This window comes from Oreochromis niloticus, linkage group LG16 (genome assembly GCF_001858045.2).
Source record: "Oreochromis niloticus isolate F11D_XX linkage group LG16, O_niloticus_UMD_NMBU, whole genome shotgun sequence".
NCBI lineage: Eukaryota > Metazoa > Chordata > Actinopteri > Cichliformes > Cichlidae > Oreochromis > Oreochromis niloticus.
The window spans coordinates 10,994,110-11,018,843 of NC_031987.2; the positions used below are offsets into that span (position 1 = coordinate 10,994,110).

The following is a 24,734-nucleotide window of genomic DNA, read 5'->3' on the forward strand; positions in this document are numbered from 1 at the left end:
GGATGATTTCATGGCTGTGCCTTCAACTGCAGACTGGTGGTCCATTGCAGAGGGATTCCAGGAGCGCTGGAACTTCCCTCTCTGCTGTGGAGCTCTGGATGGGAAGCACGTCTAGACGAAGGCACCCCCCAACTCAGGATCCATGTTCCACAACTACAAGGGAACTTTTTCCATTGTTCTCCTTGCGGTTGTGGATGCAAGGTATCGTTTCCGTGTTATTGATGTTGGGGGGTATGGGAGGACCAGCGATGGTGGTATTCTGGCCAACTCCACCTTTGGTCAGCCTCTTCGGGCTGGGACTCTCCATCTGCCTCCTGACCAGCCTCTACCTGGTGGAGAACACCGTGGAGCCCAGCCCCATGTCTTTGTGGCTGATGAAGCGTTCCCGCTACGGCGGGAGCTCATGAGGCCTTTCCCTGGACGCCTCGTCCCATTAGAGAAGAGGATCTTTAACTATCGCCTTTCCAGGGTCTGGCTGATAGTGGAGGGTGCCTTCGGTATCCACTCCTCACAGTGGAAGTTGTATCGGCGCTCCATGGAGCTCCGTCCTGAAATTGCGGAGAAGTGTGTGAAGGCAACGTGTGTTCTCCAAAATGTTCTTCGCTGTTTGGACGAGAGAGGGGCACCTGCTGTGAGGGGTGTGGCACCTGCTGTGGTAGAGCCGTTGCAAGGCCTGGGTCATGTAGCAGCAAACAACTCCTCCAGAGAGGCTGCCCTGGTGAGGGAGAAGTTCATGGCCCACTTCTTGGCGGAGGGAGCAGTGTCTTGGCAACCAAAGGAATAGCCTGTTTGTAGTCCGAGCGACTTCCCCACAACGGCTCTTTTAAGAGCCACCCACAAACCTCTAAAGAGTGTTCCTGCCTTTTTAAAATTTTCTTAATAAATGGAGCTCTACTCCAAAATAAACTAACCTCTCTTTATTCTCTTAAATAACTTGTCTTCACTATGTTCCTATATACAGTGGGATGCAAAAGTTTGGGCAACCTTATTAATAGTCATTATTTTCCTGTATGAATCGCTGTTACAATAAAAAATGTCAGTTACATATATCATATAGGAGGCACACACATTGATATAAACTAAATATTTATTTAATTTCTTTTTTTTGTGTGTTGCCAATTTATGCACCTGCTTCATTTTGTTTAAACAATTATTGCACACTTTCTGTAAATCCAGTGAACTTCATTTCACTTCTCAAATATCACTGTGTGTGTCTCCTATATGATATATTTAACTGACATTTTTTATTGTAACAACCAACGATTTGTACAGGAAAATAATGACTTTTAACAAGGTTGCCCAAACTTTTGCAACCCACTGTATTAGTATATTTTGTCATTAGTATAATATGAAATCAATTCTACATGTGTCAAGTTGGGTGCCAATATTTGCTGTGTAGTAGAACAGAGACATTAGTCATTACAAATGTTTATTGGAAAAATTTTAAAATTCACTAACAAAAACATTGAACATAAATATATAAAATTTAACTATTGACAGAGATAAAGGAATAAAAAGGACCCAGCTTGGAGTGGAAGAGCCTCAGGGAGAAGGAGGGGAAAAATAACAACATTGTTTCTGCCCTGGAGAGCCTGCTGCCTCATCAGAAAACTACTGATCATTAGGGTCTAATGTTTCCAAATTTAACACAGCTGTGCTGTTTTCAAAAACTAATTCATACATTTGAAATTTCACGAATTCTCATGTCTGAGGCGGCATGCTCTCCAGAGCAGGAACAAGGGCGAGGAGGAAATGCTCCGTTGGAGACCGGTGTGGCCTCTTCAGGGACTCCAGGATGGCCAGCTTCACCGCTGTTGGACCGTCCTGGGACCCGTCCCTCGTCCGCCTTTGAACTGTCCTCATCTGTGGGCCTGTAAAACACAGCACAAAACAACACAAAGTAATGAGAAGGCTGCTACTAGATTTTCATTTTCAAAATTGAAAAAAAAAAAAAACAGGATATAAACAGATTGGTTGTAGATATTTAGTAAAGGTAATCACAGGGGAATCCAAGTGAGTAAAAAGCTATCAGTGCTTGATGTACATACCTGTGGTTGCAGCAGCAGGAGTGGAGGGACCAGGGACTGGGGAGCCAGGAGAAGCAACAGGGGATGGCTCTGCTGCAGAATCAGTTGGCTCTATCAAGACAATATTAAATGTTAACAGGTTGAAAACAATAGTCATAGAGAAATTATATACAGTGGTCCCTCATGTATTGCAGCACATGAACAGTAGTCACAGTTCTCACAAGTTGATTCTCAAAGTGCAAACCTTTGTCAATTTTAAAACGTATAAGTATTATTATGCCGCGCTTTTTCTCCGTCTGCGGCGCCACTTTTGTGCGCCTTTTTCCCTCCCGGCGCAGGTGTGTATTTCCGAATGAGGGTCATAGTTATGAGTGTTTCTGTGCTGTTTTTTCTATTGGACGTGATGGTTATCAAAACCAAACATGATAAGTTTGGAAAGCGCAGGAGACACGACAAGGAGGAGATTTGTCAATCAGGCTGCAGAATTCAATGCGCATTGTTGAAAGCTGTATGGTGCAATAAAAAAAAACAGCGAAAAGGCGAAGTAGTGACGGATGAACAGCGGGACCACTGTATACTGTTTATTAATAAACAAAATATATTCCTATATGACAACACGCATAAATTAACTGCCTACATTAATTCATTGTAAACATACCTTCTGACTGACACTCCCCTGCTGCCTCTCAGGGCTGTCCCTGGTCCTCGGGGGGGAAGTTCTCCACGGTCCGCACCATATTGCCGCTAGTCTCCCGCGGGGTGAGGAAGGGGTCCAGAAACCCCATGACCGCGAAGAACTTCCATCGCTTCCCCGATCCTGCTGCAGACCCACTCCTCTTCTCCTTCTCTGTCCTCTTCTCCTTCTTATACGTGTCCCTGAGGCGCTTCCACTTTTTCCTGCAGATGTCCTCTGAATAAACACATTATCTTGTTAGCCGAAAGGTATTTGTACATCAGTGGGAAAATAGCGGGACAGTAGGCGGGCTTGCTAGCTTTTGCGCGGCTTCATTGGGTCAGTCTGAAAATTCAAAAGAAGAATGAATGAACTTACCAGGTTGCCCGATTTCCTCACTTATGTGCCTCCAAGCTAGGTCCTTTTCATTCCTGTCTCGGTAGAAGTAGCAGCTAGCATCATACAGCTCTGGATGGTTAGCCACCGCACTGATAAGCCTTTCCTCCATGCTGAATGAAGAATGAAGGGCTTTGGCTGGATCTGCCCCTTTGACCTAGGTCAGAGCCACGTCACCAGGCTCCTGATTGGTTGTCACGGCGCGAATTGACGCTGGAGTTCAGATTTTTCCACCTCGAGCGGTTGACGCGATATGCGTGTATGCACAAAATGCAACACAAAAACTGACGTGCGTGGTTTTATTCGCGAGTCAAACGCGCCAGACGCGGTACACTGATGCGCATTTCACTCGTTTTCGCGATGCAAATCTGCTTCCGAATGTTCGTGGGACCCGCAATCGCGTGTCATCACGCTTTCCCATTGACTTTACATGTAAACCTGACGCTCTGTTTGCGTCTATCACGTTCGGTGTGAGCGATTCACTACAAAGCACTCTCTAAGCACGGCTCTTAGCCCTCATTGATAGATTTAAAATTACTGTGCTTGTAAGATACAGTAGTTTGTTGTGGTTGAATAGAAACTGTCTTACGGATTACTATTTCCCTGTTTTGTAGGTACTTGGAATACAAAGCAGGATCTGCAACATCAGTGATAGCGGTCAATCCCACACAACCTCAATTATCATTGTTTGCTCCAAGCATCCATTTATTTTCCCCGAATTCACCCAGGCAACAGGCCATCACCCAGTCCATCCTCCAGGACCTTATTGTAGGATGGTCTCTCCCCCTGTCTATTGTTGAGAATCCACATTTTAGACACTTCCTGCATGTCCTGGATAGCAAATACACTCCTGTGTCTAGGACCACCTTGACAGAGAAGTTGATACCTCAGTTTGTCACTAAAGTGAAGGGTGACATAATCAAAGCCCAGGAAATCCAGCTAAATGTAGCAATAACAACAGACCTCTGGTCTGACCGGAGGCTTCGGTCTTTCCTGGAAGTTACCGCTCATGTTGCCTGCAAGAACAAGGACTCTTACAGTTTACAATCATTTTTGCTTGACTGTAGGTGTTTCACAGAGAAGCACTACAGTGAACGAATCGCCTCAGCATTTGACAACATAGTTAAGGAGTATGGCATTGGCCATAAAATAAGCTACATTCTGCCGGATAATGCATCGAATATGAAGCGGGCCTTTAAAGTCAGGATACCAGAAGTAGAGCACCCTGAAGGTGACAGCAGTGATGACCTCGATGATGAAACAATGTGGGAGGATCCAGAAGATTCTGATCCATGGTCAACGGATGAATGTCTTTCTTGCTTCGCCCACTCGCTGCAACTCTTAATCAGTGATGGGATGAAAGAGGTAAAGGCAATAGCTAGAGCCATTGCCAAAGCCAGCATGTTTACAACCCTGTTGCACAGCAGTAGTAACCAAAAAGACTTGTTTGAGGCACACTTTGGCTCCAATAAGTCCATCCCAGCAGCAAACAACACCCGCTGGAATAGCACCTACAGACAGTTAAAGGCTATGATCACACTTGACCACAGGGCCATCACTGAAATGTGCAGCGATACAGAGAATTTAGTGTTTTCAGCCCGAGAGTGGGCTCAGCTGAAAGACCTTTGTGCTTTGCTTGAGCCTTTTTCTGAGGCAACAGACCTTACAGAAGGTGATCATCAGGTGACTATTAGCATGGTGGTCCCCACTGTTCTGGACTTGAAGAATCATCTTATAAAGAAGTGCAAACCCCCCAGGTCATACCTATAGTCAGGGCACTGAAAAGATCCTTAGAGAAACGGTTCTATGGAATTTTCAGGCAGATTTACATGGACAAAAAGGATCCAGAAGAGCTGTGTAGCCATCTACTTCCTTGCCACCATGCTCGACCCCCAGTTTGGACTGACCTGGATTGATTTAGATGTCCAAAATGGTGAAACCGGACCAGCACTGAAGCGGTTCAGAGATGACCTTAAAAAGTCATTAATAGGTATAGGTATAATAATTATTATTTATTATTATTGTTGTTGTTGCACTTATTATCACTGTCTTTGGTTTTATAGCATCATTAGAAGCATCCCGTCTAATCCTGTCTTTGTGTGTGTGTGTGTGTGTGTGTGTGTGTGTGTGTGTGTATGTGTGTGTGTGTGTGTGTGTGGATACACCCTTTTCCAGACCTTTTGATCACAGAGGTAGACAGAGATGCACCTGCAGCACCAACAGAAGAAGACACAGAATTATCGGATAGTGACTCAGCGCCACCCCTAAAACAACGTCTTCTTTCACGCTACAAGGCATTTAGGTTGCAGCACAAGTCAGGACTCGAGCACTGATGCACAAATAAGCAAGTACCTAGACAGCATAAATGACTGTGAATGTGATGCACTCACCCTTTGGTCAAAAAACAAAGAGCGTTTCCCAAGTCTACACAGTGTTGCCTTGAAGGTCCTCTCTGTCCCTGCCTCTTCTGCCCCAGTTGAGAGAGTTTTTAGTAGAGGAGGCATTCTAACTAGACCCCACCGCGCACAGCTAGGTTATAAGATGTTGCAATCTTTAGTTTTCTTGAAGTGCAATCAATCACTGTTTTAAAATGTGAACCGTTTTCTCTCCCTCCTCTCTGAAAATATGCTGTTTGTTCATTATAAATTTGTTCATGAGATATCTGTTATTTGTTCATAATGTCTGTGTTCTATTGTTCCTGCCCTACTGAACAACAGGCTTAATTTCATTGGCAGTGTGTTGTAATCACATGCCACTGAAGACGTCAAGATGTCAAAATCTTTTAAGCACTTGTTCTTATTCTTATTAATGCACAATTTGCATTGGTATGTAATATTTGTGGTTTGCATCTGATTCATGTGAGGTGTGCGCATGTCTTTATATTGTTTAATTACTGAATTTTACTTAAAATTGTTGTTTGACTAAATAAATGTGACCACTGACTTTTGAATAACATCTGCATATCACTTTGTTTTGACAGGCCTAATCCATTTCAAGGAAATTGATATCATACAGTGTAATTTGGCTAGTACTACTACAATGGGACATGATGTAATTTCAAGCTTATAATCTTCAGTTTGTTACTATTTTATCTATATATAAAGTATAACTGAAACCAGTTAAATATTTCTCATTCTTTAGACAGTTGTTGGAGGTGTTCGCTATTTTGTCAGATGACTTTGGAGCCAGTCAGTACCATCATGTAAGTCCTCAAAAGCACACAAAACTTAAAGTCTTTTTTGTCTCAGTCTTGGTCTTGTCTCAACTTGGTCTCGGTCTTGTTCTCTTCTCAACTTGGTCTTGGTCTTGTCTTGTTCTCAATACCCTCTGGTTTTGGTATTGTCTTGGTCTCGGTTTAGGCGGTCTTGACTACCAGTCTAAGTGAGGGTGCACTGAGAGTGTCTGGCAAAGGCCCCAACCTGTGAGATCTTCAATTCCCAAATCTAGCAGAATGTCAACCAGCATTACGAAGAAGGAAGGTAGTCTCATTTTTCCTCCATGAAGAGGCTGGGAAGATCAAATCTAAGTTGACTATGTTTCTCACCTCCATTGTCGAGGGAGCTGCACACATCTGTAGTTGTAAGGTAGCTGTTGCCTGTTGAGGTGTCAGTCCCATTGCTACTAGCCATTTGATGCACTTAGCACTAGCCACAACAACACTGATCGCAAGATGTGTGACTTGTTCCTGGTGGGACTTCACCAGGGCTCTACATTTTTATTGTTTATGTTCATAATTCTTTTTTTTTCTTTTTTGTGCCTGTCCCATTTGGTTCTTTAGCCATCAGAATTGTTGTCTGAAGACCAGCAACGATGCCCAATGGATTTACTTTACCAAGTGGATCATCACAGCCTTGCCGTATTGGTCCATTTGATCGACCTTTGTTGTTATTATTTATTTTATTTTATTTTCAGTTGTTACAGACGGGACAGACATGACTAGGGGATAGGAAAGGGAGACAGAAAGATGAAGGAAAAGAAAAACAGATGGGAAGAGGGACAGTGAGAAAGGGCACTTAAAAAGAGAAAGAGAGAGAGAAAAAAACTCCTGGATCACCTGTTGAGAGAAAAAGAAGAGAAAACAAGCAAAAAAAGAGAGCAACATAATAAACACAACACCATCGCATTAATCTAGCTAAGTGTAAACAGCAGTAAATACTAAATCTCCTGTTTTAATCTCCTGCACTTGAATCTGCCAAGATTCAAGTGCAGGAGACACCAACTTTGGTGGTGTCAAGATCTCAACTTAAATTATGTGGTTTTGTTGGCTTGTATATTTGACAAATGAGTTCATTTGGTAATAGTACAACATAAATGACAACTGGATTTGAATGTGTAAATTAAGACGACAAAGCAACAAGATGCTTAAATTAAGCTATGGGCTACTTAAAAACATCGATGGAGAAATTTTAAATTTCCCTTAAGAATAAAAAAAAGATATATATCTTCTTTCTCTACAATACCAAAGACTTCTAATAACTGATGTGTTGATGTACTAATTTTACAGTCTTATCTTATGTAAAACAAACAAAACATTCAGACATGACTGTCAATAGAAAAGACTGCCACTGTTTGGCCCTCCTCCCCCTCCTCTGTGTTGCAGCTATAAAAGTGTTGTCTTGTTCAGTGTGGAGGGAAGCAGCTGAGTTTAATGTTATGTGTTCCTAATATGTAAGAATCTATGTAACTGAATCTTAAATCTTTTAAAGTATAAAACTACTTGCTGTTTGTTTTTGATTGCTAATGTGGACATTGTACAACAGGTGCAACAGCTGCTGAGAAGGAACGTGTCTTAATCAGGTAACATGTGTGTGTAAAACAGCATTTGAACAGTATCATAGAAACGTTGTTCAGCCATATTGATGTCTGGTATTTCTTTCTAATGAATATAATATATCATTATTACTGATCTATCTTATCCACTGTGACATATTATGGAGAAAATGGGAAACTCAAGTGAGACTGTATCATTTGTGCTGGCTGCTTATGGAAATGTTGGAGAGTTAAAATACCTGTATTTCATCATAATACTGATCTGGTACCTCTCTATATGTGTGGCCAACACAGTCCTTATTTTGGTCATACGTGTGGACAGAAGACTGCATGAGCCAATGTATATACTGCTGTGTAATTTATGTGTGAATGAAATAAATGGCAGCACATCACTGTATCCTCTTTTGCTCTCACAAATGTTTTCAGACAGCCACGAGGTGACTGTGCCATGGTGTTTTCTGCAGATGTGTTCTTTGTACACAAGTGCTTCTGTTGAGCTTTGTAGTTTAGCAGCCATGGCCTATGACAGATATATCTCAATCTGTCATCCATTCACCTATAATGTGATTATGAACACAGAGAGAGTGTTTTTGATGATTCTGCTTGTGTGGGTTTTTTCATTTCTTAGTTTTATTTTCTCATATTCATTCATCTTCAGTTTGAAGTTTTGTGGAAATATTATTCACAGCGTGTATTGTGACCACCAATTAATAATTAGACTTTCATGTTCAGTTTCAATCCAAAGCTTTATTTCTGACATATCCTTCGCCATTCTGAGTTTTTTCTTACCCTTCAGTCTCATTTTAGTTTCTTACCTGAAGATTTTGAGAGTTTGTCAAAAAACATCAAAAGAAAACAAGCAGAAAGCTGTGACTACTTGCACCCCTCAGATCATCTCTGTGTCAAACCTGTGTGTCGGGTGCATTTGTTACTCTATTGACTTCAGGTTTTTAGTTTCTCAGGTACCAGATGAAGTTCGTATAATTTTGCCTATGTATGTCCTCATTTTTCAACCTATGCTCACCCCATTTATGTATGGATTTAATTTGCCAAAGATAAGGCAATCATATCAAAGGTTTCTGTTTGAGAGAAAATAAATATCTTTGTTTAAAATGAGGCTCTTTTAGAGCATCTTTGCCCTGTAGGAGAATAACATTCAGCAGATATATTTGAATTCACAAAACACCCATGCAATACTTAAAAAGAACTTTGTACATGTAATTCCTCCTAATTCGATACAAAGCAATTTATTAAACAATACAAAATTGTGTCTTTTTATGAATTTATGAGTTTTAAACAAACTACCAGACTCAGGTCATGGTGTGACCCTCTATAGTATTGTATTGCTTTTAACCAGGAAACCAAATTTTTGGTTGTTACACTGTCCTTAACATTGTCACCCCAGAACAGTGAGAGATGGACTATATATGCTGTCAGATCATTGCTCATGAACTTATACCAACGTACCACAAATGCACACAAGATCTTTTCACTGGATGTAATGTTACTCCAAAGGCCAAATGACAGAGATGTGATATTCAACCCCTTTTCATGAAGTTCCACACAGAACACAGGAACAGATAGGCCTACAATCATAATACAGACTAACTCATGCATGAACACAGACACAAACAGAACCCCAGTTTTTATGGAAATAAAAAAATCATTGTTTCTTTGCCTAGTGCCAGTTCCACACCTGAAATAATGTGGCAGCTGCATGAGGCTCTTCTTACAAAGTGGTTGCTGCCTGTAGTAATGGTAATCCCTGAATGAGATAGTGGACACTAAATTTCACTATGTGTTTAGATTACTTCTGGTAGGACAAGCATAGTGCAGTTATAAAATCAGCTAAAGCAAAAACTCAGGTGTGGGAGGCCATGGAATAAGACGTAGGGCCTACTGGGTGTAATTTTTGCAAAACTTCAGTTGACTCAGGAGAAGAAAACAGTTCTCTACTCACATAGAGTACAGGGTGGGCCATTTATATGGATACACTGTAATAAAATGGGAATGGTTGGCGATATTAAAGTCCTGTTTGTGGCACATTAGTATATATGAGGGGGAAAACTCCTCAAGATGGGTGGTGACCATGGTGGCCATTTAGAAGTCAGCCATCTTGGATACAACTTTTGTTTTTTCAATAGGAAGAGGGCCATGTGACACATCAAACTTATTGGTAAAGTTTCGTGAAACTGGTTCAGTGTTGGATTTGCCAAAGTGTGGACGCAAGAAAACTGTCACTAATGAAGAAACATCAGTGGCTGTCCTAGCTTCATTCAGCAAGAGCCCACAGCGTAGCACTCGCCGCATGTCACTGGAGAGTGGCATTAGTCGAACATCCCTTCGGCGGATATTAGCTACTCACAAATGGCACCCTTACAAACTCAAACTACTGCAGCATCTCAATGAGGATGACCCAGATCGGCGCACAGAATTTGCAGAATGGGCAAAACAAAAATTGGAACAGGACCCTCAGTTCACGCAGAAGATTTTGTTCAGTGATGAGGCAAACGTTTATGTGAATGGTGAAGTTAACAAACAAAACCACCGCTATTGGTCTAACTACCAGAAATTTCAAAGCACAGGCCGAGGGGGCGGTGTGGCAGCAATTTTTCACACCAGCCTATTAATCAGCGAAAGACCAAGACAGACTTTTAATTCATTTGAAAGCCTGATGCTTAACCTTGTCCACCCCAGCTGTAAAACTCAAAATCCAGTCTTATTTGTGATCATCTATCGTCTACCTGGGCCTTACACAGAGTTGCTCTCTGATTTCTCAGACTTTTTATCTGATAAAATAATAATAATAAAAAATAATTATTGTGGGTGATTTTAACATCCATGTAGATGCTAAAAATGACAGCCTCAACATGGCATTTAATCTGTTATTAGACTCAATTGGCTTCTCTCAAAATGTAAAAGACCCACCCACCACTTTAATCACACTCTAGAGCTTGTTTTAACGTATGGCATAGAAACTGAGCATTTAACAGTGTTTCCTGAAAACCCTCTCCTGTCTGATCATTTCCTGATAACATTTACATTTACAATAATTTAATTAATTACACAGCAGTGGGGAGTAGACTTTGTCACAGTAGATGTCTTTCTGAAAGCGCTGTAACTAAGTTTAAGAATATAATCCACCCACTGTTGGATAAAACAAACAAAAAAGTCAGACATAACTGTCAATAGAAAAGAATGCCTCTGTTTGGCCCTCCTCCTACTCCTCCTCTGTGTTGCAGCTATAAATATTAGCAGAAGCTTATTTTTGTCTTGTTCAACCTGGAGGGAAGCAGCTGAGTTTATTGTTATGTGTTCTTAATATGTAAGAATCTGTGTAACTGAATCTTAAATCTTTTAAAGTATAAAACTACTTGCTGTTTGTTTTTGATTGCTAATGTAGACATTGTGCAACAGGTGCAACAGCTGCTGAGGAGGAACGTGCCATAATCAGGTAACGTGTGTGTGTAAAACAGCATTTGAACGGTATCATAGAAACGTTGCTCAGCCATATTGATGTCTGGTATTTCTTTCTAATGAATATAATATATCATTATTACTGATCTATCTTATCCACTGTGACATATTATGGAGAAAATGGGAAACTCAAGTGAGACTGTATCATTTGTGCTGGCTGCTTATGGAAATGTTGGAGAGTTAAAATACCTGTATTTTATCATAATACTGATCTGGTACCTCTCTATATGTGTGGCCAACACAGTCCTTATTGTGGTCATACGTGTGGACAGAAGACTGCATGAGCCAATGTATATACTGCTGTGTAATTTATGTGTGAACGAAATAAATGCCAGCACATCACTGTATCCTCTTTTGCTCTCACAGATGTTTTCAGACAGCCACGAAGTGACTTTGTCATGGTGTTTTCTGCAGATGTGTTGTTTATACACAAGTGCTTCTGTTGAGCTTTGTAGTTTAGCAGCCATGGCCTATGACAGATATATCTCAATCTGTCATCCATTCACCTATAATGTGATTATGAACACAGAGAGAGTGTTTTTGATGATTCTGCTTGTGTGGGTTTTTTCATTTCTTAGTTTTATTTTCTCATATTCATTTATCTTCAGTTTGAAGTTTTGTGGAAATATTATTCACAGCGTGTATTGTGACCACCAATTAATAATTAGACTTTCATGTTCAGTTTCAATCCAAAGCTTTATTTCTGACATATCATTTGCCATTGTGAGTTTTTTCATACCCTTCAGTCTCACTTTAGTTTCTTACCTGAAGATTTTGAGAGTTTGTCGAAAAACATCAAAAGAAAACAAACAGAAAGCTGTGACTACCTGCACCCCTCAGATCATCTCTGTGTCAAACCTGTGTGTCGGGTGCATTTTTAACTTGATTGACTTTAGGTTTGTAGTTTCTCAGGTACCAGATGAAGTCCGTATAATTTTGCCTATGTATGCCCTCATTTTTCAGCCTATGCTCACCCCATTTATGTATGGATTTAATTTACCAAAGATAAGGCAATCATATCAAAGGTTTTCTGTTAAAGAGAAAATAAATATCCTTGTTCAAATTTAGCCTGTCTTAGAAGATCTTTGCTCTGTTGGAGAACAACATTCAGCAGATATATAACCAAAAAGATAACAAAACAACTTTGTACTTGTAATTTCTCCTAATTCTAAACAAAGCAATTTATTAAACACTCTGAAATTGTGTCTTTTTATGAATTTATTTAAAATAAATTACCGGGGTCATGTCACAATGTAACCCTCTATAGTACTGTATTGCTCTTAAGTAGGAAACCAAATTTCTAGTTGTTACACTGTCCTTAACATCATCACCCCAGAACAGTGAGAGATGGAATATATATGCAGACAGATCATGCTCATGAACTTATACCAACGTACAGCAAATGCACACAAGATCTTTTCACTGGATGTAATGTTACTCCAAAGGCCAAAGAAGAGAGATGTGATATTCAATCCCTTTTGATGAAGTTCCACACAGAACACATAGCCTACAATCACAGATGCAGACTAACTCATGCATGAACACACACAGAAGCAGAACTCCAGTTATTTTGTTATAAGAAAATCAAGGAACCGGGTTTGGAACACCTGCAATAATACTCTAGTTTCAAAGTGCTTGCTGCCCGTAGTAATGGTAATCCCTGAATGAGATAGGGCACTAAATTTCAGTATATGTTTAGATTAGTTTTGGTAGGACAAGCATAGTGCAGTTATAAAATCAGCTAAAGCAAAAACTGTCACGGTCCTGGGTCGGTTCGACCCAGCATTTTGAGTTTCTTATGTTTTGGTTTATTTTTGCATTATGGATTAGTTCTTATTCTCGGGTGATGCTGTTTTGATTGTGATTGTATTCTGTTTCTTTAGCTATCTGGTGATGATGATGATGATTATTTCTGGTTTAGGTTTCGTTATCTTGCCCTCATGTTTAGTTTAGGTTGCCTGTGCTTAGTCTTCTCTGTCTGTCCCTCTGTCTGTCCATGATGTCTTTATGCCTGCTTATGAGTCTGCGTCTGTGTCTCTGTCTGTCGTGTGCTTCCTGTTTTATTTTGTAGGTCTGTGTCCTATGTCAGTGCGTTCAGCTTTGTGCTCTCCCTGTCTCGTCAGTGTAATCAGCGTCAGCCGTGTCTCCCAGCTGTTTCCTCTTCGCTCCGTTCACCTCTTGTATTTAGTGTCTGTGTCTTTCCCTACTCGGTGTCGCGTCGTTAACGTCTGTTCACCCTCGCTTCCTCTGTGTGTTCTGTTCGCCAGCCTGTCAACCTGCCTAGTTATTCTGTTTCCCCAGTTTAGTTAGTGTTTTCCTGTTCTGCTTCTTACCAGCAATAAAGCTGTGTATTTTGAGTTACTTCTGCCTCCGTGAGTCCTGCATTTTGGGTCCTCTCTTCCTGCCTGCCTACACACAGACATGACAAAAACTCAGGTATGGGAGGCCATGGAACAGGACGTAGGGCCTACTGGGTGTAATTTTTGCAAGACTTAAGTTGACTCAGAAGAAGAAAACAGTTCTCTACTCGCATAGAGTATAGTGCTGGTCGGGTGCCACTTCCTTTAAATTAAGATAAGATAGCAAAAGACTCTGTGATACAGTGAAAGGGATCTACTGACTCAAGGGTAAATCCGCTACACTGTGTCACTCAATTCTTGCTATGCGGACAGGATTTGACCCACCTGCAGACAGCACATCATCAAACAGTGGACCGACCATTCAGCAAATACTTCCTTTTTTTAATTTCCAAATTTTACGAATGGCTCTCACAGAGAAAGTACTGAACAGGACAATAGCATTTTCCCCAAAAGAAAAAAATGTAAAAAAAATAAAAATAAAAATAAAAATAAAATAAATAAAATATCTATCTATCTATCTATCTATCTATCTATCTATCTAGTCATATATGCTTTATTCATGGTGTTACCTGTTCAGTGAAATTATACTCTGTAACAGTCACAATGGTGGGGTGTCTCTTTAAGACAACATTAGTATGCGCCACTGCCCTACTTGTGAAGTAGGGCAGTGGCAATGAGCTGTTTATAGCAGAACAGACACCAACCAGCAACCACCTTACAGCAACCACTCTGAATCAATGTCGTCAGCTTTCCTTGGAAAACTGCTGAAGTTCTGCTGGAGGTAGGAGTTGAAGATGTCAGGGACTGCTGCTTCTGCCAGGTGTTCCCAGCACAACCTCACTATGTTTAGGTGCACCAGGTCTTTCCAGCATCCTCTCCCATCACCTGATCTTACTCACCACCAGGTGGTTATCAGCTGACAGTTCAGTTCCTCTCTTCAACCAAAAGTACAGAACAGCAATTAACTTTGCATGAAGGGAGTAAAACAAGCATTTTCTCGGTTAAAACTGTCTTAGCCTAGTCCCTCTATTTTACAGGTGTTGGGGTGCTGGGCCTTTTGACCCTGCTGTTGTGTCTTGCCCGTGAGTCTTAGGTCTGCGTCTGTGCTTCCTGTTTTATTTTGACAGTCTCATGTTTCATGTTCAGTGTCTTTAGTTCTGCTTCCCCTTTAATGTCATGTTCAATTGTATCAGCTGTGTTTCCCATGTGTTCCCCCTTCTCGCATCACCCTCATGTGTACTTCTGTGGTCTGTTGTCATTCACTCTTTGTCAGGGCATCTGTTGTGTTCACGCCATGTTTCCAAGGTCTTCACTTTTCCATGTCTGTTTTTTCCAGGGTTCACTTGTTTAGTTTAGTACTTAGTTTTCCCAGTTTTGTCTTAGTTAGTTCCTGCCTTTTGGTTTGTATGTCAATTATCAGAGTGTAATAAACAGATCACCATCTGTTCTGTTTCACCCATGATTGTAGTGTCTTCATTTGGTTACTCCTCTCTCTACACGAAATTTCAGATTGGGACAATATGCAGTGCTGACATTCCTGGGTCTGGAGTAAATTCTCTTATTATAAACTACGCAACATGTGTAGCTTTGCTCTCAGGTTCAGAATGTATTGAATTTCGTTCTTCCTCTGGGTTAGACCTTCCTCCCAGTTTCCTTTAATTAGAAGCAACAACTCAGCGACTTCTTGCTGAACAGCAACTCAAGGAAGAACGGAGTGAGGCCACCTACCGCAGCAGAGACACTACATGTCATGTACTGATCATTAATGCATCCCCACGCATGCTTCATTAATCTACTCAACCTGGGCATATGTCTCCCTAGAATAAAGGTTGGCATCAAACAGAAACTAACCACAGCTTTTAGTCTGTGTTTTGCCCTTATACTTAATTTAAAGTATCACTACATTGCTACCTGATGGCAGCATAACCATTCTGCTGTCTCACCAGGAAGTAATGCCAAAAAATGCTCCAGCACACTGGCATCCAGCAACCGATCCTCCTCTCTCATCAGCCACCAGAGAGGCCCAGCCAGGCCAGGATCGCCATACTTAACATTATTAATGGTAAGGCTAACGAAAGGGAATACTGATACCTTCGATTAAAATGTTTTTTTGAATACATGTTGACAACATTTTGGCTCGCCTTTGCATTATTACAATTTGAACATTTCTCATAATTTTTTGACAATGTCATAAAACAGACACACACAGCAACACCTTAATCAAAAATGACAAAGTAAATTGAAACTTTGATCAAATATCCACTCTAGGCATGAATCTACTTTGATGATAGTCATGTTTTGCTCTCCCCGACTAGGGCGAAAAATGACCCCACCTTCACAAGGTACAAATCCACAATCTGCTTATCTCTGGTTTTTCTTTTTCCAATTAAATCGTACAAAATTATACACCTGGGTTGGCACAAATCAGTGTATTCGATAGCACCGGAATTGTCCAGTATTTTGGCTAAACTAAAATCAAAGATGTTCAAAAGATGACTGGAGTGCAGAGGGGCACAGATGTATAGTGAGGGTGCACTGAGAGTGTCTGGCAAAGGCCCCAACCTGTGAGATCTTCAATTCCCAAATCTAGCAGGATTGCTGAAGGGAGGTAGTCTCATTTTTCCTCCTGGAAGAGGCTGGGAAGATCAAATCTAACTTGACTATGTTTCTCACCTCCATTGTTGAGGGAGCTGCACACATTTGTAGTTGCAAGGTAGCTGTTGCCTGTTGTTACAGAAATACCCAAACCAGAGGTGCATATGAGGTGTCAGTCCCATTGCTACTACCCATTTGATGCACTTAGCACTAGCCACAACAACACTGATCGCAAGATGTGTGACTTGTTCCTGGTGGGACTTCACCAGGGCTCTCCATTGCTATTGTTTATGTTCATCGTTTTTATGGACAGAATTTCTTGGCAGATTCAAGTGCAGGAGGCATCAACTTCGGTGGTGTCAGGATCTCAACTTAAATTATATGGTTTTGTTGACTTGTACATTTTACAATTGAGTTCATTTGGTCATAGTACAACATAAATGACAACTGGATTTGAATGTGTAAGCTTAAGTTAAGTTTTGGACTACTTAACCCTCTGGGGTCGACGGACGCACCGGCGTGTCAAAATCACGTGACGAAGTTAAGACGACACAGCAACAAGATGCAGTGACCCAACAACCCAGAGTCTCCATTTCTTGGGTCGAAAGTGCGGACTTCAAGTTATAGACCAGTTTTTAAACTGTGTTGATAGGCCCCGTAAAACCAGAGTTATGATTAAAAAATACACGCCATGTTTTTGTCTGCATAAAACTGTGGTGTTTACAGCGGGAAGAAATGGTAAAAACAGCGTTTTCTACAGATACCGCTAGCAAACACTCTCTTCTCGCGAGAGAAAAAAGAAAAAGAAAAAACACCTCTTCCCTTTCCTGATGGTGTTAAAGTGTACCATGTCAACCAATCAAAAAAATGATATGGCAACATCTGGCATTTGGTTGTTTGGGAAGAGGGGGAAGTTTTAGGAGCAACGCTGGTGAGAGAGAGCGAGTGAGCGAAAGAAAGAGAGAGGGAGAGAGAGTTTTCGCATTCGAGAGATTAGTGATGCTTAGTGTGTTTGGAGGCTATAGTTAGTGTGTAGTGTAGTCATTGTTCTGTTTTGTGTGTCAGCTATACTGATGAATGTCATAGTTGCTCCAAAAAAGCTACCAAAGGCAGATTCCAGTGTAAGTGCTGTCTCCACATGGAAAACAGGACTGATACATCTCCTGCTGTCAGACCTGCAGGGTTTAGGCCTGTGCTGTTGTCCTACGGATGATCTGATATCGTCTTGTTGGTGTTGTTCCCAGATCATCATGAAAATGTTGTTCCAGGTTCAACATTGCAAGTGACCAATCACATTGTTGTGACGTTATTCTTTTGCGCGCCAAGCCATTCGTGCATTTATGAAATTCCAATGTTGCAAGAACAATATCAATTCTGCTTACCGTTTATTAAAGGCTTAGGGTTAGGGTTAGGATTAGGGTCAGGGTCCGTTGATCGGTGGACAGAGGCGGTTTCTCGCAGCTTAAGTACAGTTTTTTGTTTTACGGCGGTTTTTCCCGAAGTCGCAAAAGTATGACGTCACAACATTCTGATTGGTCACTTGCAATGTTGATTCTGGAACAACATTTAGTATGATGATCTGGGAACAACACCAACACGACGATATCAGATCGTGCGTTATCCTACAATGTAAAGAAACTATTTTTTGGAGTGGCACAAATCATTTGTGTGCCTTCCTATTTGATGCAGAACACCTGATTGTTCTGTAAATAGTTTTTAATGGTTATATAAAAAACGCATGAGGTCATGGCTGCATTTTTAGGTAAATAGTACCATATAACTTTGGTGTTTGCAAAAATTGTGTATAATTTGTAGAAATGTTCAATTTCTATTTGCATTTAAAACATTAATGGAGAAACTTTAATTTCCCTTAAGACTAAGAAAAAGTTATCTTCTTCCTCTACAATATTCAATTCAATTCAATTCAATTTTATTTATATAGCGCCAAATCACAACAAAAGTCGCCTCAAGGCGCTTTATATTGTACAGTAGATAGCACAATAATAAATACAGAGAAAAACCCAACAATCATATGACCCCCTATGAGCAAGCACTTTGGCGACAGTGGGAAGGAAAAACTCCCTTTTAACAGGAAGAAACCTCCGGCAGAACCAGGCTCAGGGAGGGGCGGCCATCTGCTGCGACCGGTTGGGGTGAAAGAAGGAAAACAGGATGAAAGACATGCTGTGGAAGAGAGACAGAGATTAATAACAGATATGATTCGATGCAGAGAGGTCTATTAGCACATAGTGAGTGAGAAAGGTGACTGGAAGGGAAAAACTCAATGCATCATGGGAATCCCCGGCAGCCTACGTCTATTGCAGCATAACTAAGGGAGGATTCAGGGTCACCTGGTCCAGCCCTAACTATATGCTTTAGCAAAAAGGAAAGTTTTAAGCCTAATCTTGAAAGTAGAGATAATTTCAATACTAAAGACTTGTAATAACTGATGTGTTGATATAATAATTTTACAGTGTACCTTATTTAAAACAAACAAAGAATGCCTCTGTTTGACCCTCCTCCTACTCCTCCTCTGTGTTGCAGCTATAAATATTAGCAGAAGCTTATTTTTGTCTTGTTCAACCTGAAAGGAAGCAGCTGAGTTTAATGTTATGTGTTCTTAATATGTAAGAATCTGTGTAACTGAATCTTAAATCTTTTAAAGTATAAAACTACTTGCTGTTTGTTTTTGATTGCTAATGTAGACATTGTGCAACAGCTGCTGAGAAGGAACTTGCCTTAATCAGGTAACATGTGTGTGTAAAACAGCATTTGAACAGTATCATAGAAACGTTGCTCAGCCATATTGATGTCTGGTATTTCTTTCTAATGAATATAATATATCATCATTACTGATCTATCTTATCCACTGTGACATATTATGGAGAAAATGGGAAACTCAAGTGAGACTGTATCATTTGTGCTGGCTGCTTATGGAAATATTGGAGAGTTAAAATACCTGTATTTCATCATAATACTGATCTGGTACCTCTCTATATGTGTGGCCAACACAGTCCTTATTGTGGTCATACGTGTGGACAGAAGACTGCATGAGCCAATGTATATGCTGCTGTGTAATTTATGTGTGAATGAAATAAATGCCAGCACATCACTGTATCCTCTTTTGCTCTCACAAATGTTTTCAGACAGCCACGAGGTGACTGTGCCGTGGTGTTTTCTGCAGATGTGTTGTATGGTAACATGTGCACCTGCTGAATTTTGCAGTTTAGCAGCCATGGCCTATGACAGATACATCTCAATCTGTCATCCTTTTAACTATAATGTCATTATGAAGACAGAGAGAGTGTTTTTGATGATTATGTTTGTATGGCTGTATTCATTTCTTAGTTTTATATTCTCATATTCATTCATCTTCAGTTTGAAGTTTTGTGGAAATATTATTCACAACGCGTATTGTGACCACCAATTAATAATTAGACTTTCATGTTCTGTTCCAATCCAAAGCTTTATTTCTAACATATCCTTTCTCTTATTGAGTGTTTTCATTCCCTTCAGTCTCATTTTAGTCTCTTACCTGAAGATTTTGAGAGTTTGTCGAAAAACATCCACAGAAAACAAGCAGAAAGCCGTGACTACTTGCACTCCTCAGATCGTCTCTGTGTCAAATCTGTTTGTCGGGTGTACTTTTTACTTTATTGACTTCACGTTTGTAGTTTCTCGAGTACCAAATGAAGTTCGTATAATTTTGCCTATGTATGTCCTCATTTTTCAGCCTATGCTCACCCCATTTATGTATGGATTTAATTTACCAAAGATAAGGCAATCATATCAAAGGTTTCTGTTTAAGAGACAATAAATATCTTTGTTTAAAATTAGACTACCTTAGAGGATCTTTGCTCTGTAGGAGAATAACATTCATCAATCATATTATGGTTCAGAGATATATTTGAAACTCCAAAAGACCCATGCAATTCTCTCTTTTTAAAATCATTTGGCAAACGCTACTTTGCAACATGTAATATTCTCCGAACTCTAAACAAAGAAACTAATTAAATACTCCAAATATATGTCTTTAAATGAATTTATTAAAATAAACTATCAGGCTCATGTCACCATGTAACCCTCTCTAGTGTTTTATTGCGGTTAAGTAAGAAACAAAATTTTTGGTTGTTATACTCTCCTTAAAATTGTTATTTTATATTTTTAAGTGTTCCTCTGCTCCAGTTAACGTGACTCATGTGAGTTACAGTATAAAATACTGATTATTTGACCAGTCAGGATTAAAACACCAACCTTCCATTTACTAAATGATCTGCACTACCTCCTGGGCTACAGCCACCACAGAGCACTGAGTTATGATCATTGCTCATGAACTTATACTAACTTACAGCAAATGCACACAAGATCTTTTCACTGGATGTAATGTTACTCCAAAGCTCAAAGAAGAGAGATGTGATATTCAACCCCTTTTCACGAGGTCCCACACAAAACACAGAAACACAGGCCTACAATCACAGATTCAGACTAAGTCATGCATGAACACACACACAAACAGAACCCCAGTTATTTTGTAATAAGAAAATCAAGGAATCAGTTTACTTTGCCTAGTGCCAGTCCTGGGAAAAATGGCTGAAAGAGAGCCCCTAATTGACAGGCCTTAGCACCTGATGGCCACCACTGACAGGAGGTACCATAGAGGAAATCTGACATTATTCCAAGGGAGGCTGAGGATATTGAGTCCAAATAGACTGCACACCTGCAATAAAGAGGCAACTGCATGAAGCTGTAGTACAGTTACACTATATGTTTAGAGTAGTGTTGGTAGTACAAGCATAGTGCAGTTATAGCAAAGACTCAGGTGTGGGAGGCCATGGAACAAGACGTAGGGCCTACTGGGTGTAAATTTTGCAAAATTTAAGTTGACTCAGGAGAAGAAAACTGTCCTCTACTCACATAGAGTATAGTGCTGTTCGGGTGCCACTTGCTTTAAATTAAGATACCAAGATAGCAACAAACTCTGGGCTACAGTGGAATGGATCTACTGACTTGAGGGCAAATCTGCTCCGATGTGTCACTCAATTCTGGCCATACGGACAGGATTTGACCAAGCTGCAGACAGCACATCACAAACAGTGGACCTTTTCTCAACAGGTGATCCAGATGATCGATATATGTATTTTTGTGTCTGCTTATTCTGTTGGTTTTTGGTTTTTTGCCCTTTTTCCCCGTCCCTCTTCCCCGCTGTTTTTCTTTCCCTCTTTCTTTCTCCCCTTTCTTTCCCCCAGTTAAGTCTGTCCCGTATTCAGCAAGTGAAAATAAAATAAACAATAAAGGTGAATCAAATGGACCATTACGGCAAGGCTGGGATGGTCAATTTGGTAAAGTAAATCCGTTGGGCATCTTTCTTCGCCTTTAGACAATAATTCTGATGGCAAAAGAACCAAACGGGACAGGTTAAAAAAAACAAAAAAAAAAACAAACAGTGGACCTACTGTTCAGCAAACACTTCCTTTTTTTAATCTCCAAATTTTGCGACTGGCTTTCACACAGAAAATACTGAACTGGATTGAGATTGTGTCATGACTTCAAGTTATAGACCAGTTTTTAAACTGTGTTGATGAACTGTGTTGATAGGCCACGTATAACCAGATTTATGATAAAAAATACACACCATGTTTTTGTCTGCATGAAACTGTGGTGTTTACAGCGGGAACAAACAGTAAAAACAGCGTTTTTCTACAGATACCGCTAGCAAACACTCTCTTCTCGCGACTTAAAAAAAGAAAAATAAAAAACACCTCTTCCCTTCCGTGATGGTGTTAAAGTGTACCATGTCAACCAATCAAAAAAAATGATATGGCAACATCTGGCATTTGGTTGTTTGGGAAGAGGGGGAAGTTTTAGGAGCAACGCTGGTGAGAGAGAGCGAATGAGTGAAAGAAAGAGAGAGAGAGAGAGTTTTCGCATTCGAGAGATTAGTGATGTTTAATGTGTTTGGAGGCTATAGTTAGTGTGTAGTGTAGTCATTGTTATGTTTTGTGTGTCAGCTATACTGATGAATGTCATAGTTGCTCCAAAAAAGCTACCAAAGGCAGATTCCAGTGTAAGTGCTGTCTCCACATGGAAAACAGGACTGATACACCTCCTGCTGTCAGACCTGCAGGGTTTAGGCCTGTGCTGTTGTCCTACAATGTAAAGAAACTATTTTTTGGAGTGGCACAAATCGTTTGTGTGCCTTCCTATTTGATGCAGAACACCTGATTGTTGTGTAAATAGTTTTAAATGGTTATATAAAAAACGCATGAGGCCGTGGCTGCATTTTTAGGTAAATAGTACCATATAACTTTGTTTGCACAGATTGTGCATAATTTGTAGAAATGTTCAATTTCTATTTGCATTTAAAAACATTGATGGAGAAACTTTAATTTCCCTTAAAACTAAGAAAAAGTTATCTTCTTCCTATACAATACTAAAGACTTGTAATAACTGATGTGTTGATATAATAATTTTACAGTGTACCTTATTTAAAACAAACAAAGAATGCCTCTGTTTGGCCCTCCTCCTACTCCTCCTCTGTGTTGCAGCTATAAATATTAGCAGAAGCTTATTTTTGTCTTGTTCAACCTGAAAGGAAGCAGCTGAGTTTAATGTTATGTGTTCTTAATATGTAAGAATCTGTGTAACTGAATCTTAAATCTTTTAAAGTATAAAACTACTTGCTGTTTGTTTTTGATTGCTAATGTAGACATTGTGCAACAGCTGCTGAGAAGGAACTTGCCTTAATCAGGTAACATGTGTGTGTAAAACAGCATTTGAACAGTATCATAGAAACGTTGCTCAGCCATATTGATGTCTGGTATTTCTTTCTAATGAATATAATATATCATTATTACTGATCTATCTTATCCACTGTGACATATTATGGAGAAAATGGGAAACTCAAGTGAGACTGTATCATTTGTGCTGGCTGCTTATGGAAATGTTGGAGAGTTAAAATACCTGTATTTCATCATAATACTGATCTGGTACCTCTCTATATGTGTGGCCAACACAGTCCTTATTGTGGTCATACGTGTGGACAGAAGACTGCATGAGCCAATGTATATGCTGCTGTGTAATTTATGTGTGAATGAAATAAATGCCAGCACATCACTGTATCCTCTTTTGCTCTCACAGATGTTTTCAGACAGCCATGAGGTGACTGTGCCGTGGTGTTTTCTGCAGATGTGTTGTATGTACACATGTGCACCTGCTGAATTTTGCAGTTTAGCAGCCATGGCCTATGACAGATACATCTCAATCTGTCATCCATTTAGCTACGATATCATTATGAACACAGAGAGAGTGTTTTTGTTGATTATGTTTGTATGGCTGTATTCATTTCTTAGTTTTATACTCTCATTTTCATTTATCTTCAGTTTGAAGTTTTGTAGAAACATTATTCACAACGCGTATTGTGACCACCAATTAATGATTAGACTTTCATGTTCTGTTCCAATCCAAAGCTTTATTTCTAACATATCCTTTCTCTTATTGAGTGTTTTCATACCTTTCAGTCTCATTTCAGTCTCTTACCTGAAGATTTTGAGAGTTTGTCGAAAAACATCCACAGAAAACAAGAAGAAAGCTGTGACTACTTGCACTCCTCAGATCGTCTCTGTGGCAAACCTGTTTGTCGGGTGTATTTTTTACTTTATTGACTTCAAGTATGTAGTTTCTCAGGTACCAGATGAAGTTCGTATAATTTTGCCTATGTATGTCCTCATTTTTCAGCCTATGCTCACCCCATTTATGTATGGATTTAATTTACCAAAGATAAGGCAATCATATCAAAGGTTTCTGTTAAAGAGAAAATAAATATCTTTGTTTAAAATGAGGCTGTCTTAGAGCATCTTTGCTCTGTAGGAGAATAACATTCAGCAATCATATTACGGTTCAGAGATACATTTGAAATTCCAAAAGACCCATGCAATTCTTTCTTTTTAAAATAATTTGGCAAAAGCTACTTTGCAACATGTAATATTCTCTGAACTCTAAACAAAGAAACTTATCAAATACTCCAAATATGTGTCTTTATATGAATTTATTTAAAATAAACTATCAGGCTCATGTCACGATGTAACCCTCTATAGTATTGTATTGCGCTTAAGCAGGAAACAAAATGTTTGGTTGTTGCACTCTCGTTAAAATTGTTGTTTTATATTTTTAAGTCTTCCTCTGCTCCAGTTAACTTGACTCATGTTAGTTACAGTATAAAATACTCAGCTGTTTATTTGACCAGTCAGGATTAAACCTCCAACCTACCATTTACTAAATGATCTGCACTACTTCCTGAGCTACAGCCACCCTAGAGCACTGAGTTATGATAATGCTCATGAACTTGTACTGACTTACAGCAAATGCACACAAGATCTGTTCACTGGATGCAATGTTACTCCAAAGCCAAATAACAGAGATGTGATATTCAACCCCTTT

At 39.9% G+C, this 24,734-nt stretch overlaps 4 protein-coding genes and 1 long non-coding RNA gene across 5 annotated transcripts; 4 read left to right on the forward strand and 1 right to left on the reverse strand.

The window, feature by feature from the left end:
• Positions 1-1,420: 1,420 nt before the first annotated feature.
• On the reverse strand, positions 1,421-3,214 carry LOC102081976 (uncharacterized). The gene is made up of 4 exons (XR_266168.3): positions 3,079-3,214; positions 2,686-2,937; positions 2,049-2,138; positions 1,421-1,871 (listed from the first exon to the last, which is right to left on the reverse strand). It is a non-coding gene; the product is annotated as an uncharacterized LOC102081976 (long non-coding RNA).
• A 4,822-nt stretch (positions 3,215-8,036) lies between these two features.
• LOC100698218 (olfactory receptor 8-like) lies at positions 8,037-9,049 on the forward strand. The gene has a single exon (XM_013271408.3). It carries the CDS (start codon positions 8,037-8,039, stop codon positions 8,961-8,963), a length of 927 nt encoding a protein of 308 aa, XP_013126862.2. The 3' UTR covers positions 8,964-9,049.
• A 2,414-nt stretch (positions 9,050-11,463) lies between these two features.
• Positions 11,464-12,411, forward strand: LOC100696882 (olfactory receptor 4D1-like). The gene has a single exon (XM_005452014.2). The coding sequence runs from the start codon at positions 11,464-11,466 to the stop codon at positions 12,409-12,411; it is 948 nt and encodes a 315-aa protein (XP_005452071.2).
• A 6,777-nt stretch (positions 12,412-19,188) lies between these two features.
• On the forward strand, positions 19,189-20,241 carry LOC102079729 (olfactory receptor 11A1-like). The gene has a single exon (XM_019352792.1). The coding sequence runs from the start codon at positions 19,189-19,191 to the stop codon at positions 20,113-20,115; it is 927 nt and encodes a 308-aa protein (XP_019208337.1). The 3' UTR covers positions 20,116-20,241.
• Positions 20,242-22,882: 2,641 nt separating this feature from the next.
• On the forward strand, positions 22,883-24,116 carry LOC100697417 (olfactory receptor 11A1-like). Its single transcript, XM_013271393.2, has one exon. The coding sequence runs from the start codon at positions 23,181-23,183 to the stop codon at positions 24,114-24,116; it is 936 nt and encodes a 311-aa protein (XP_013126847.2). The 5' UTR covers positions 22,883-23,180.
• Positions 24,117-24,734: the final 618 nt, after the last annotated feature.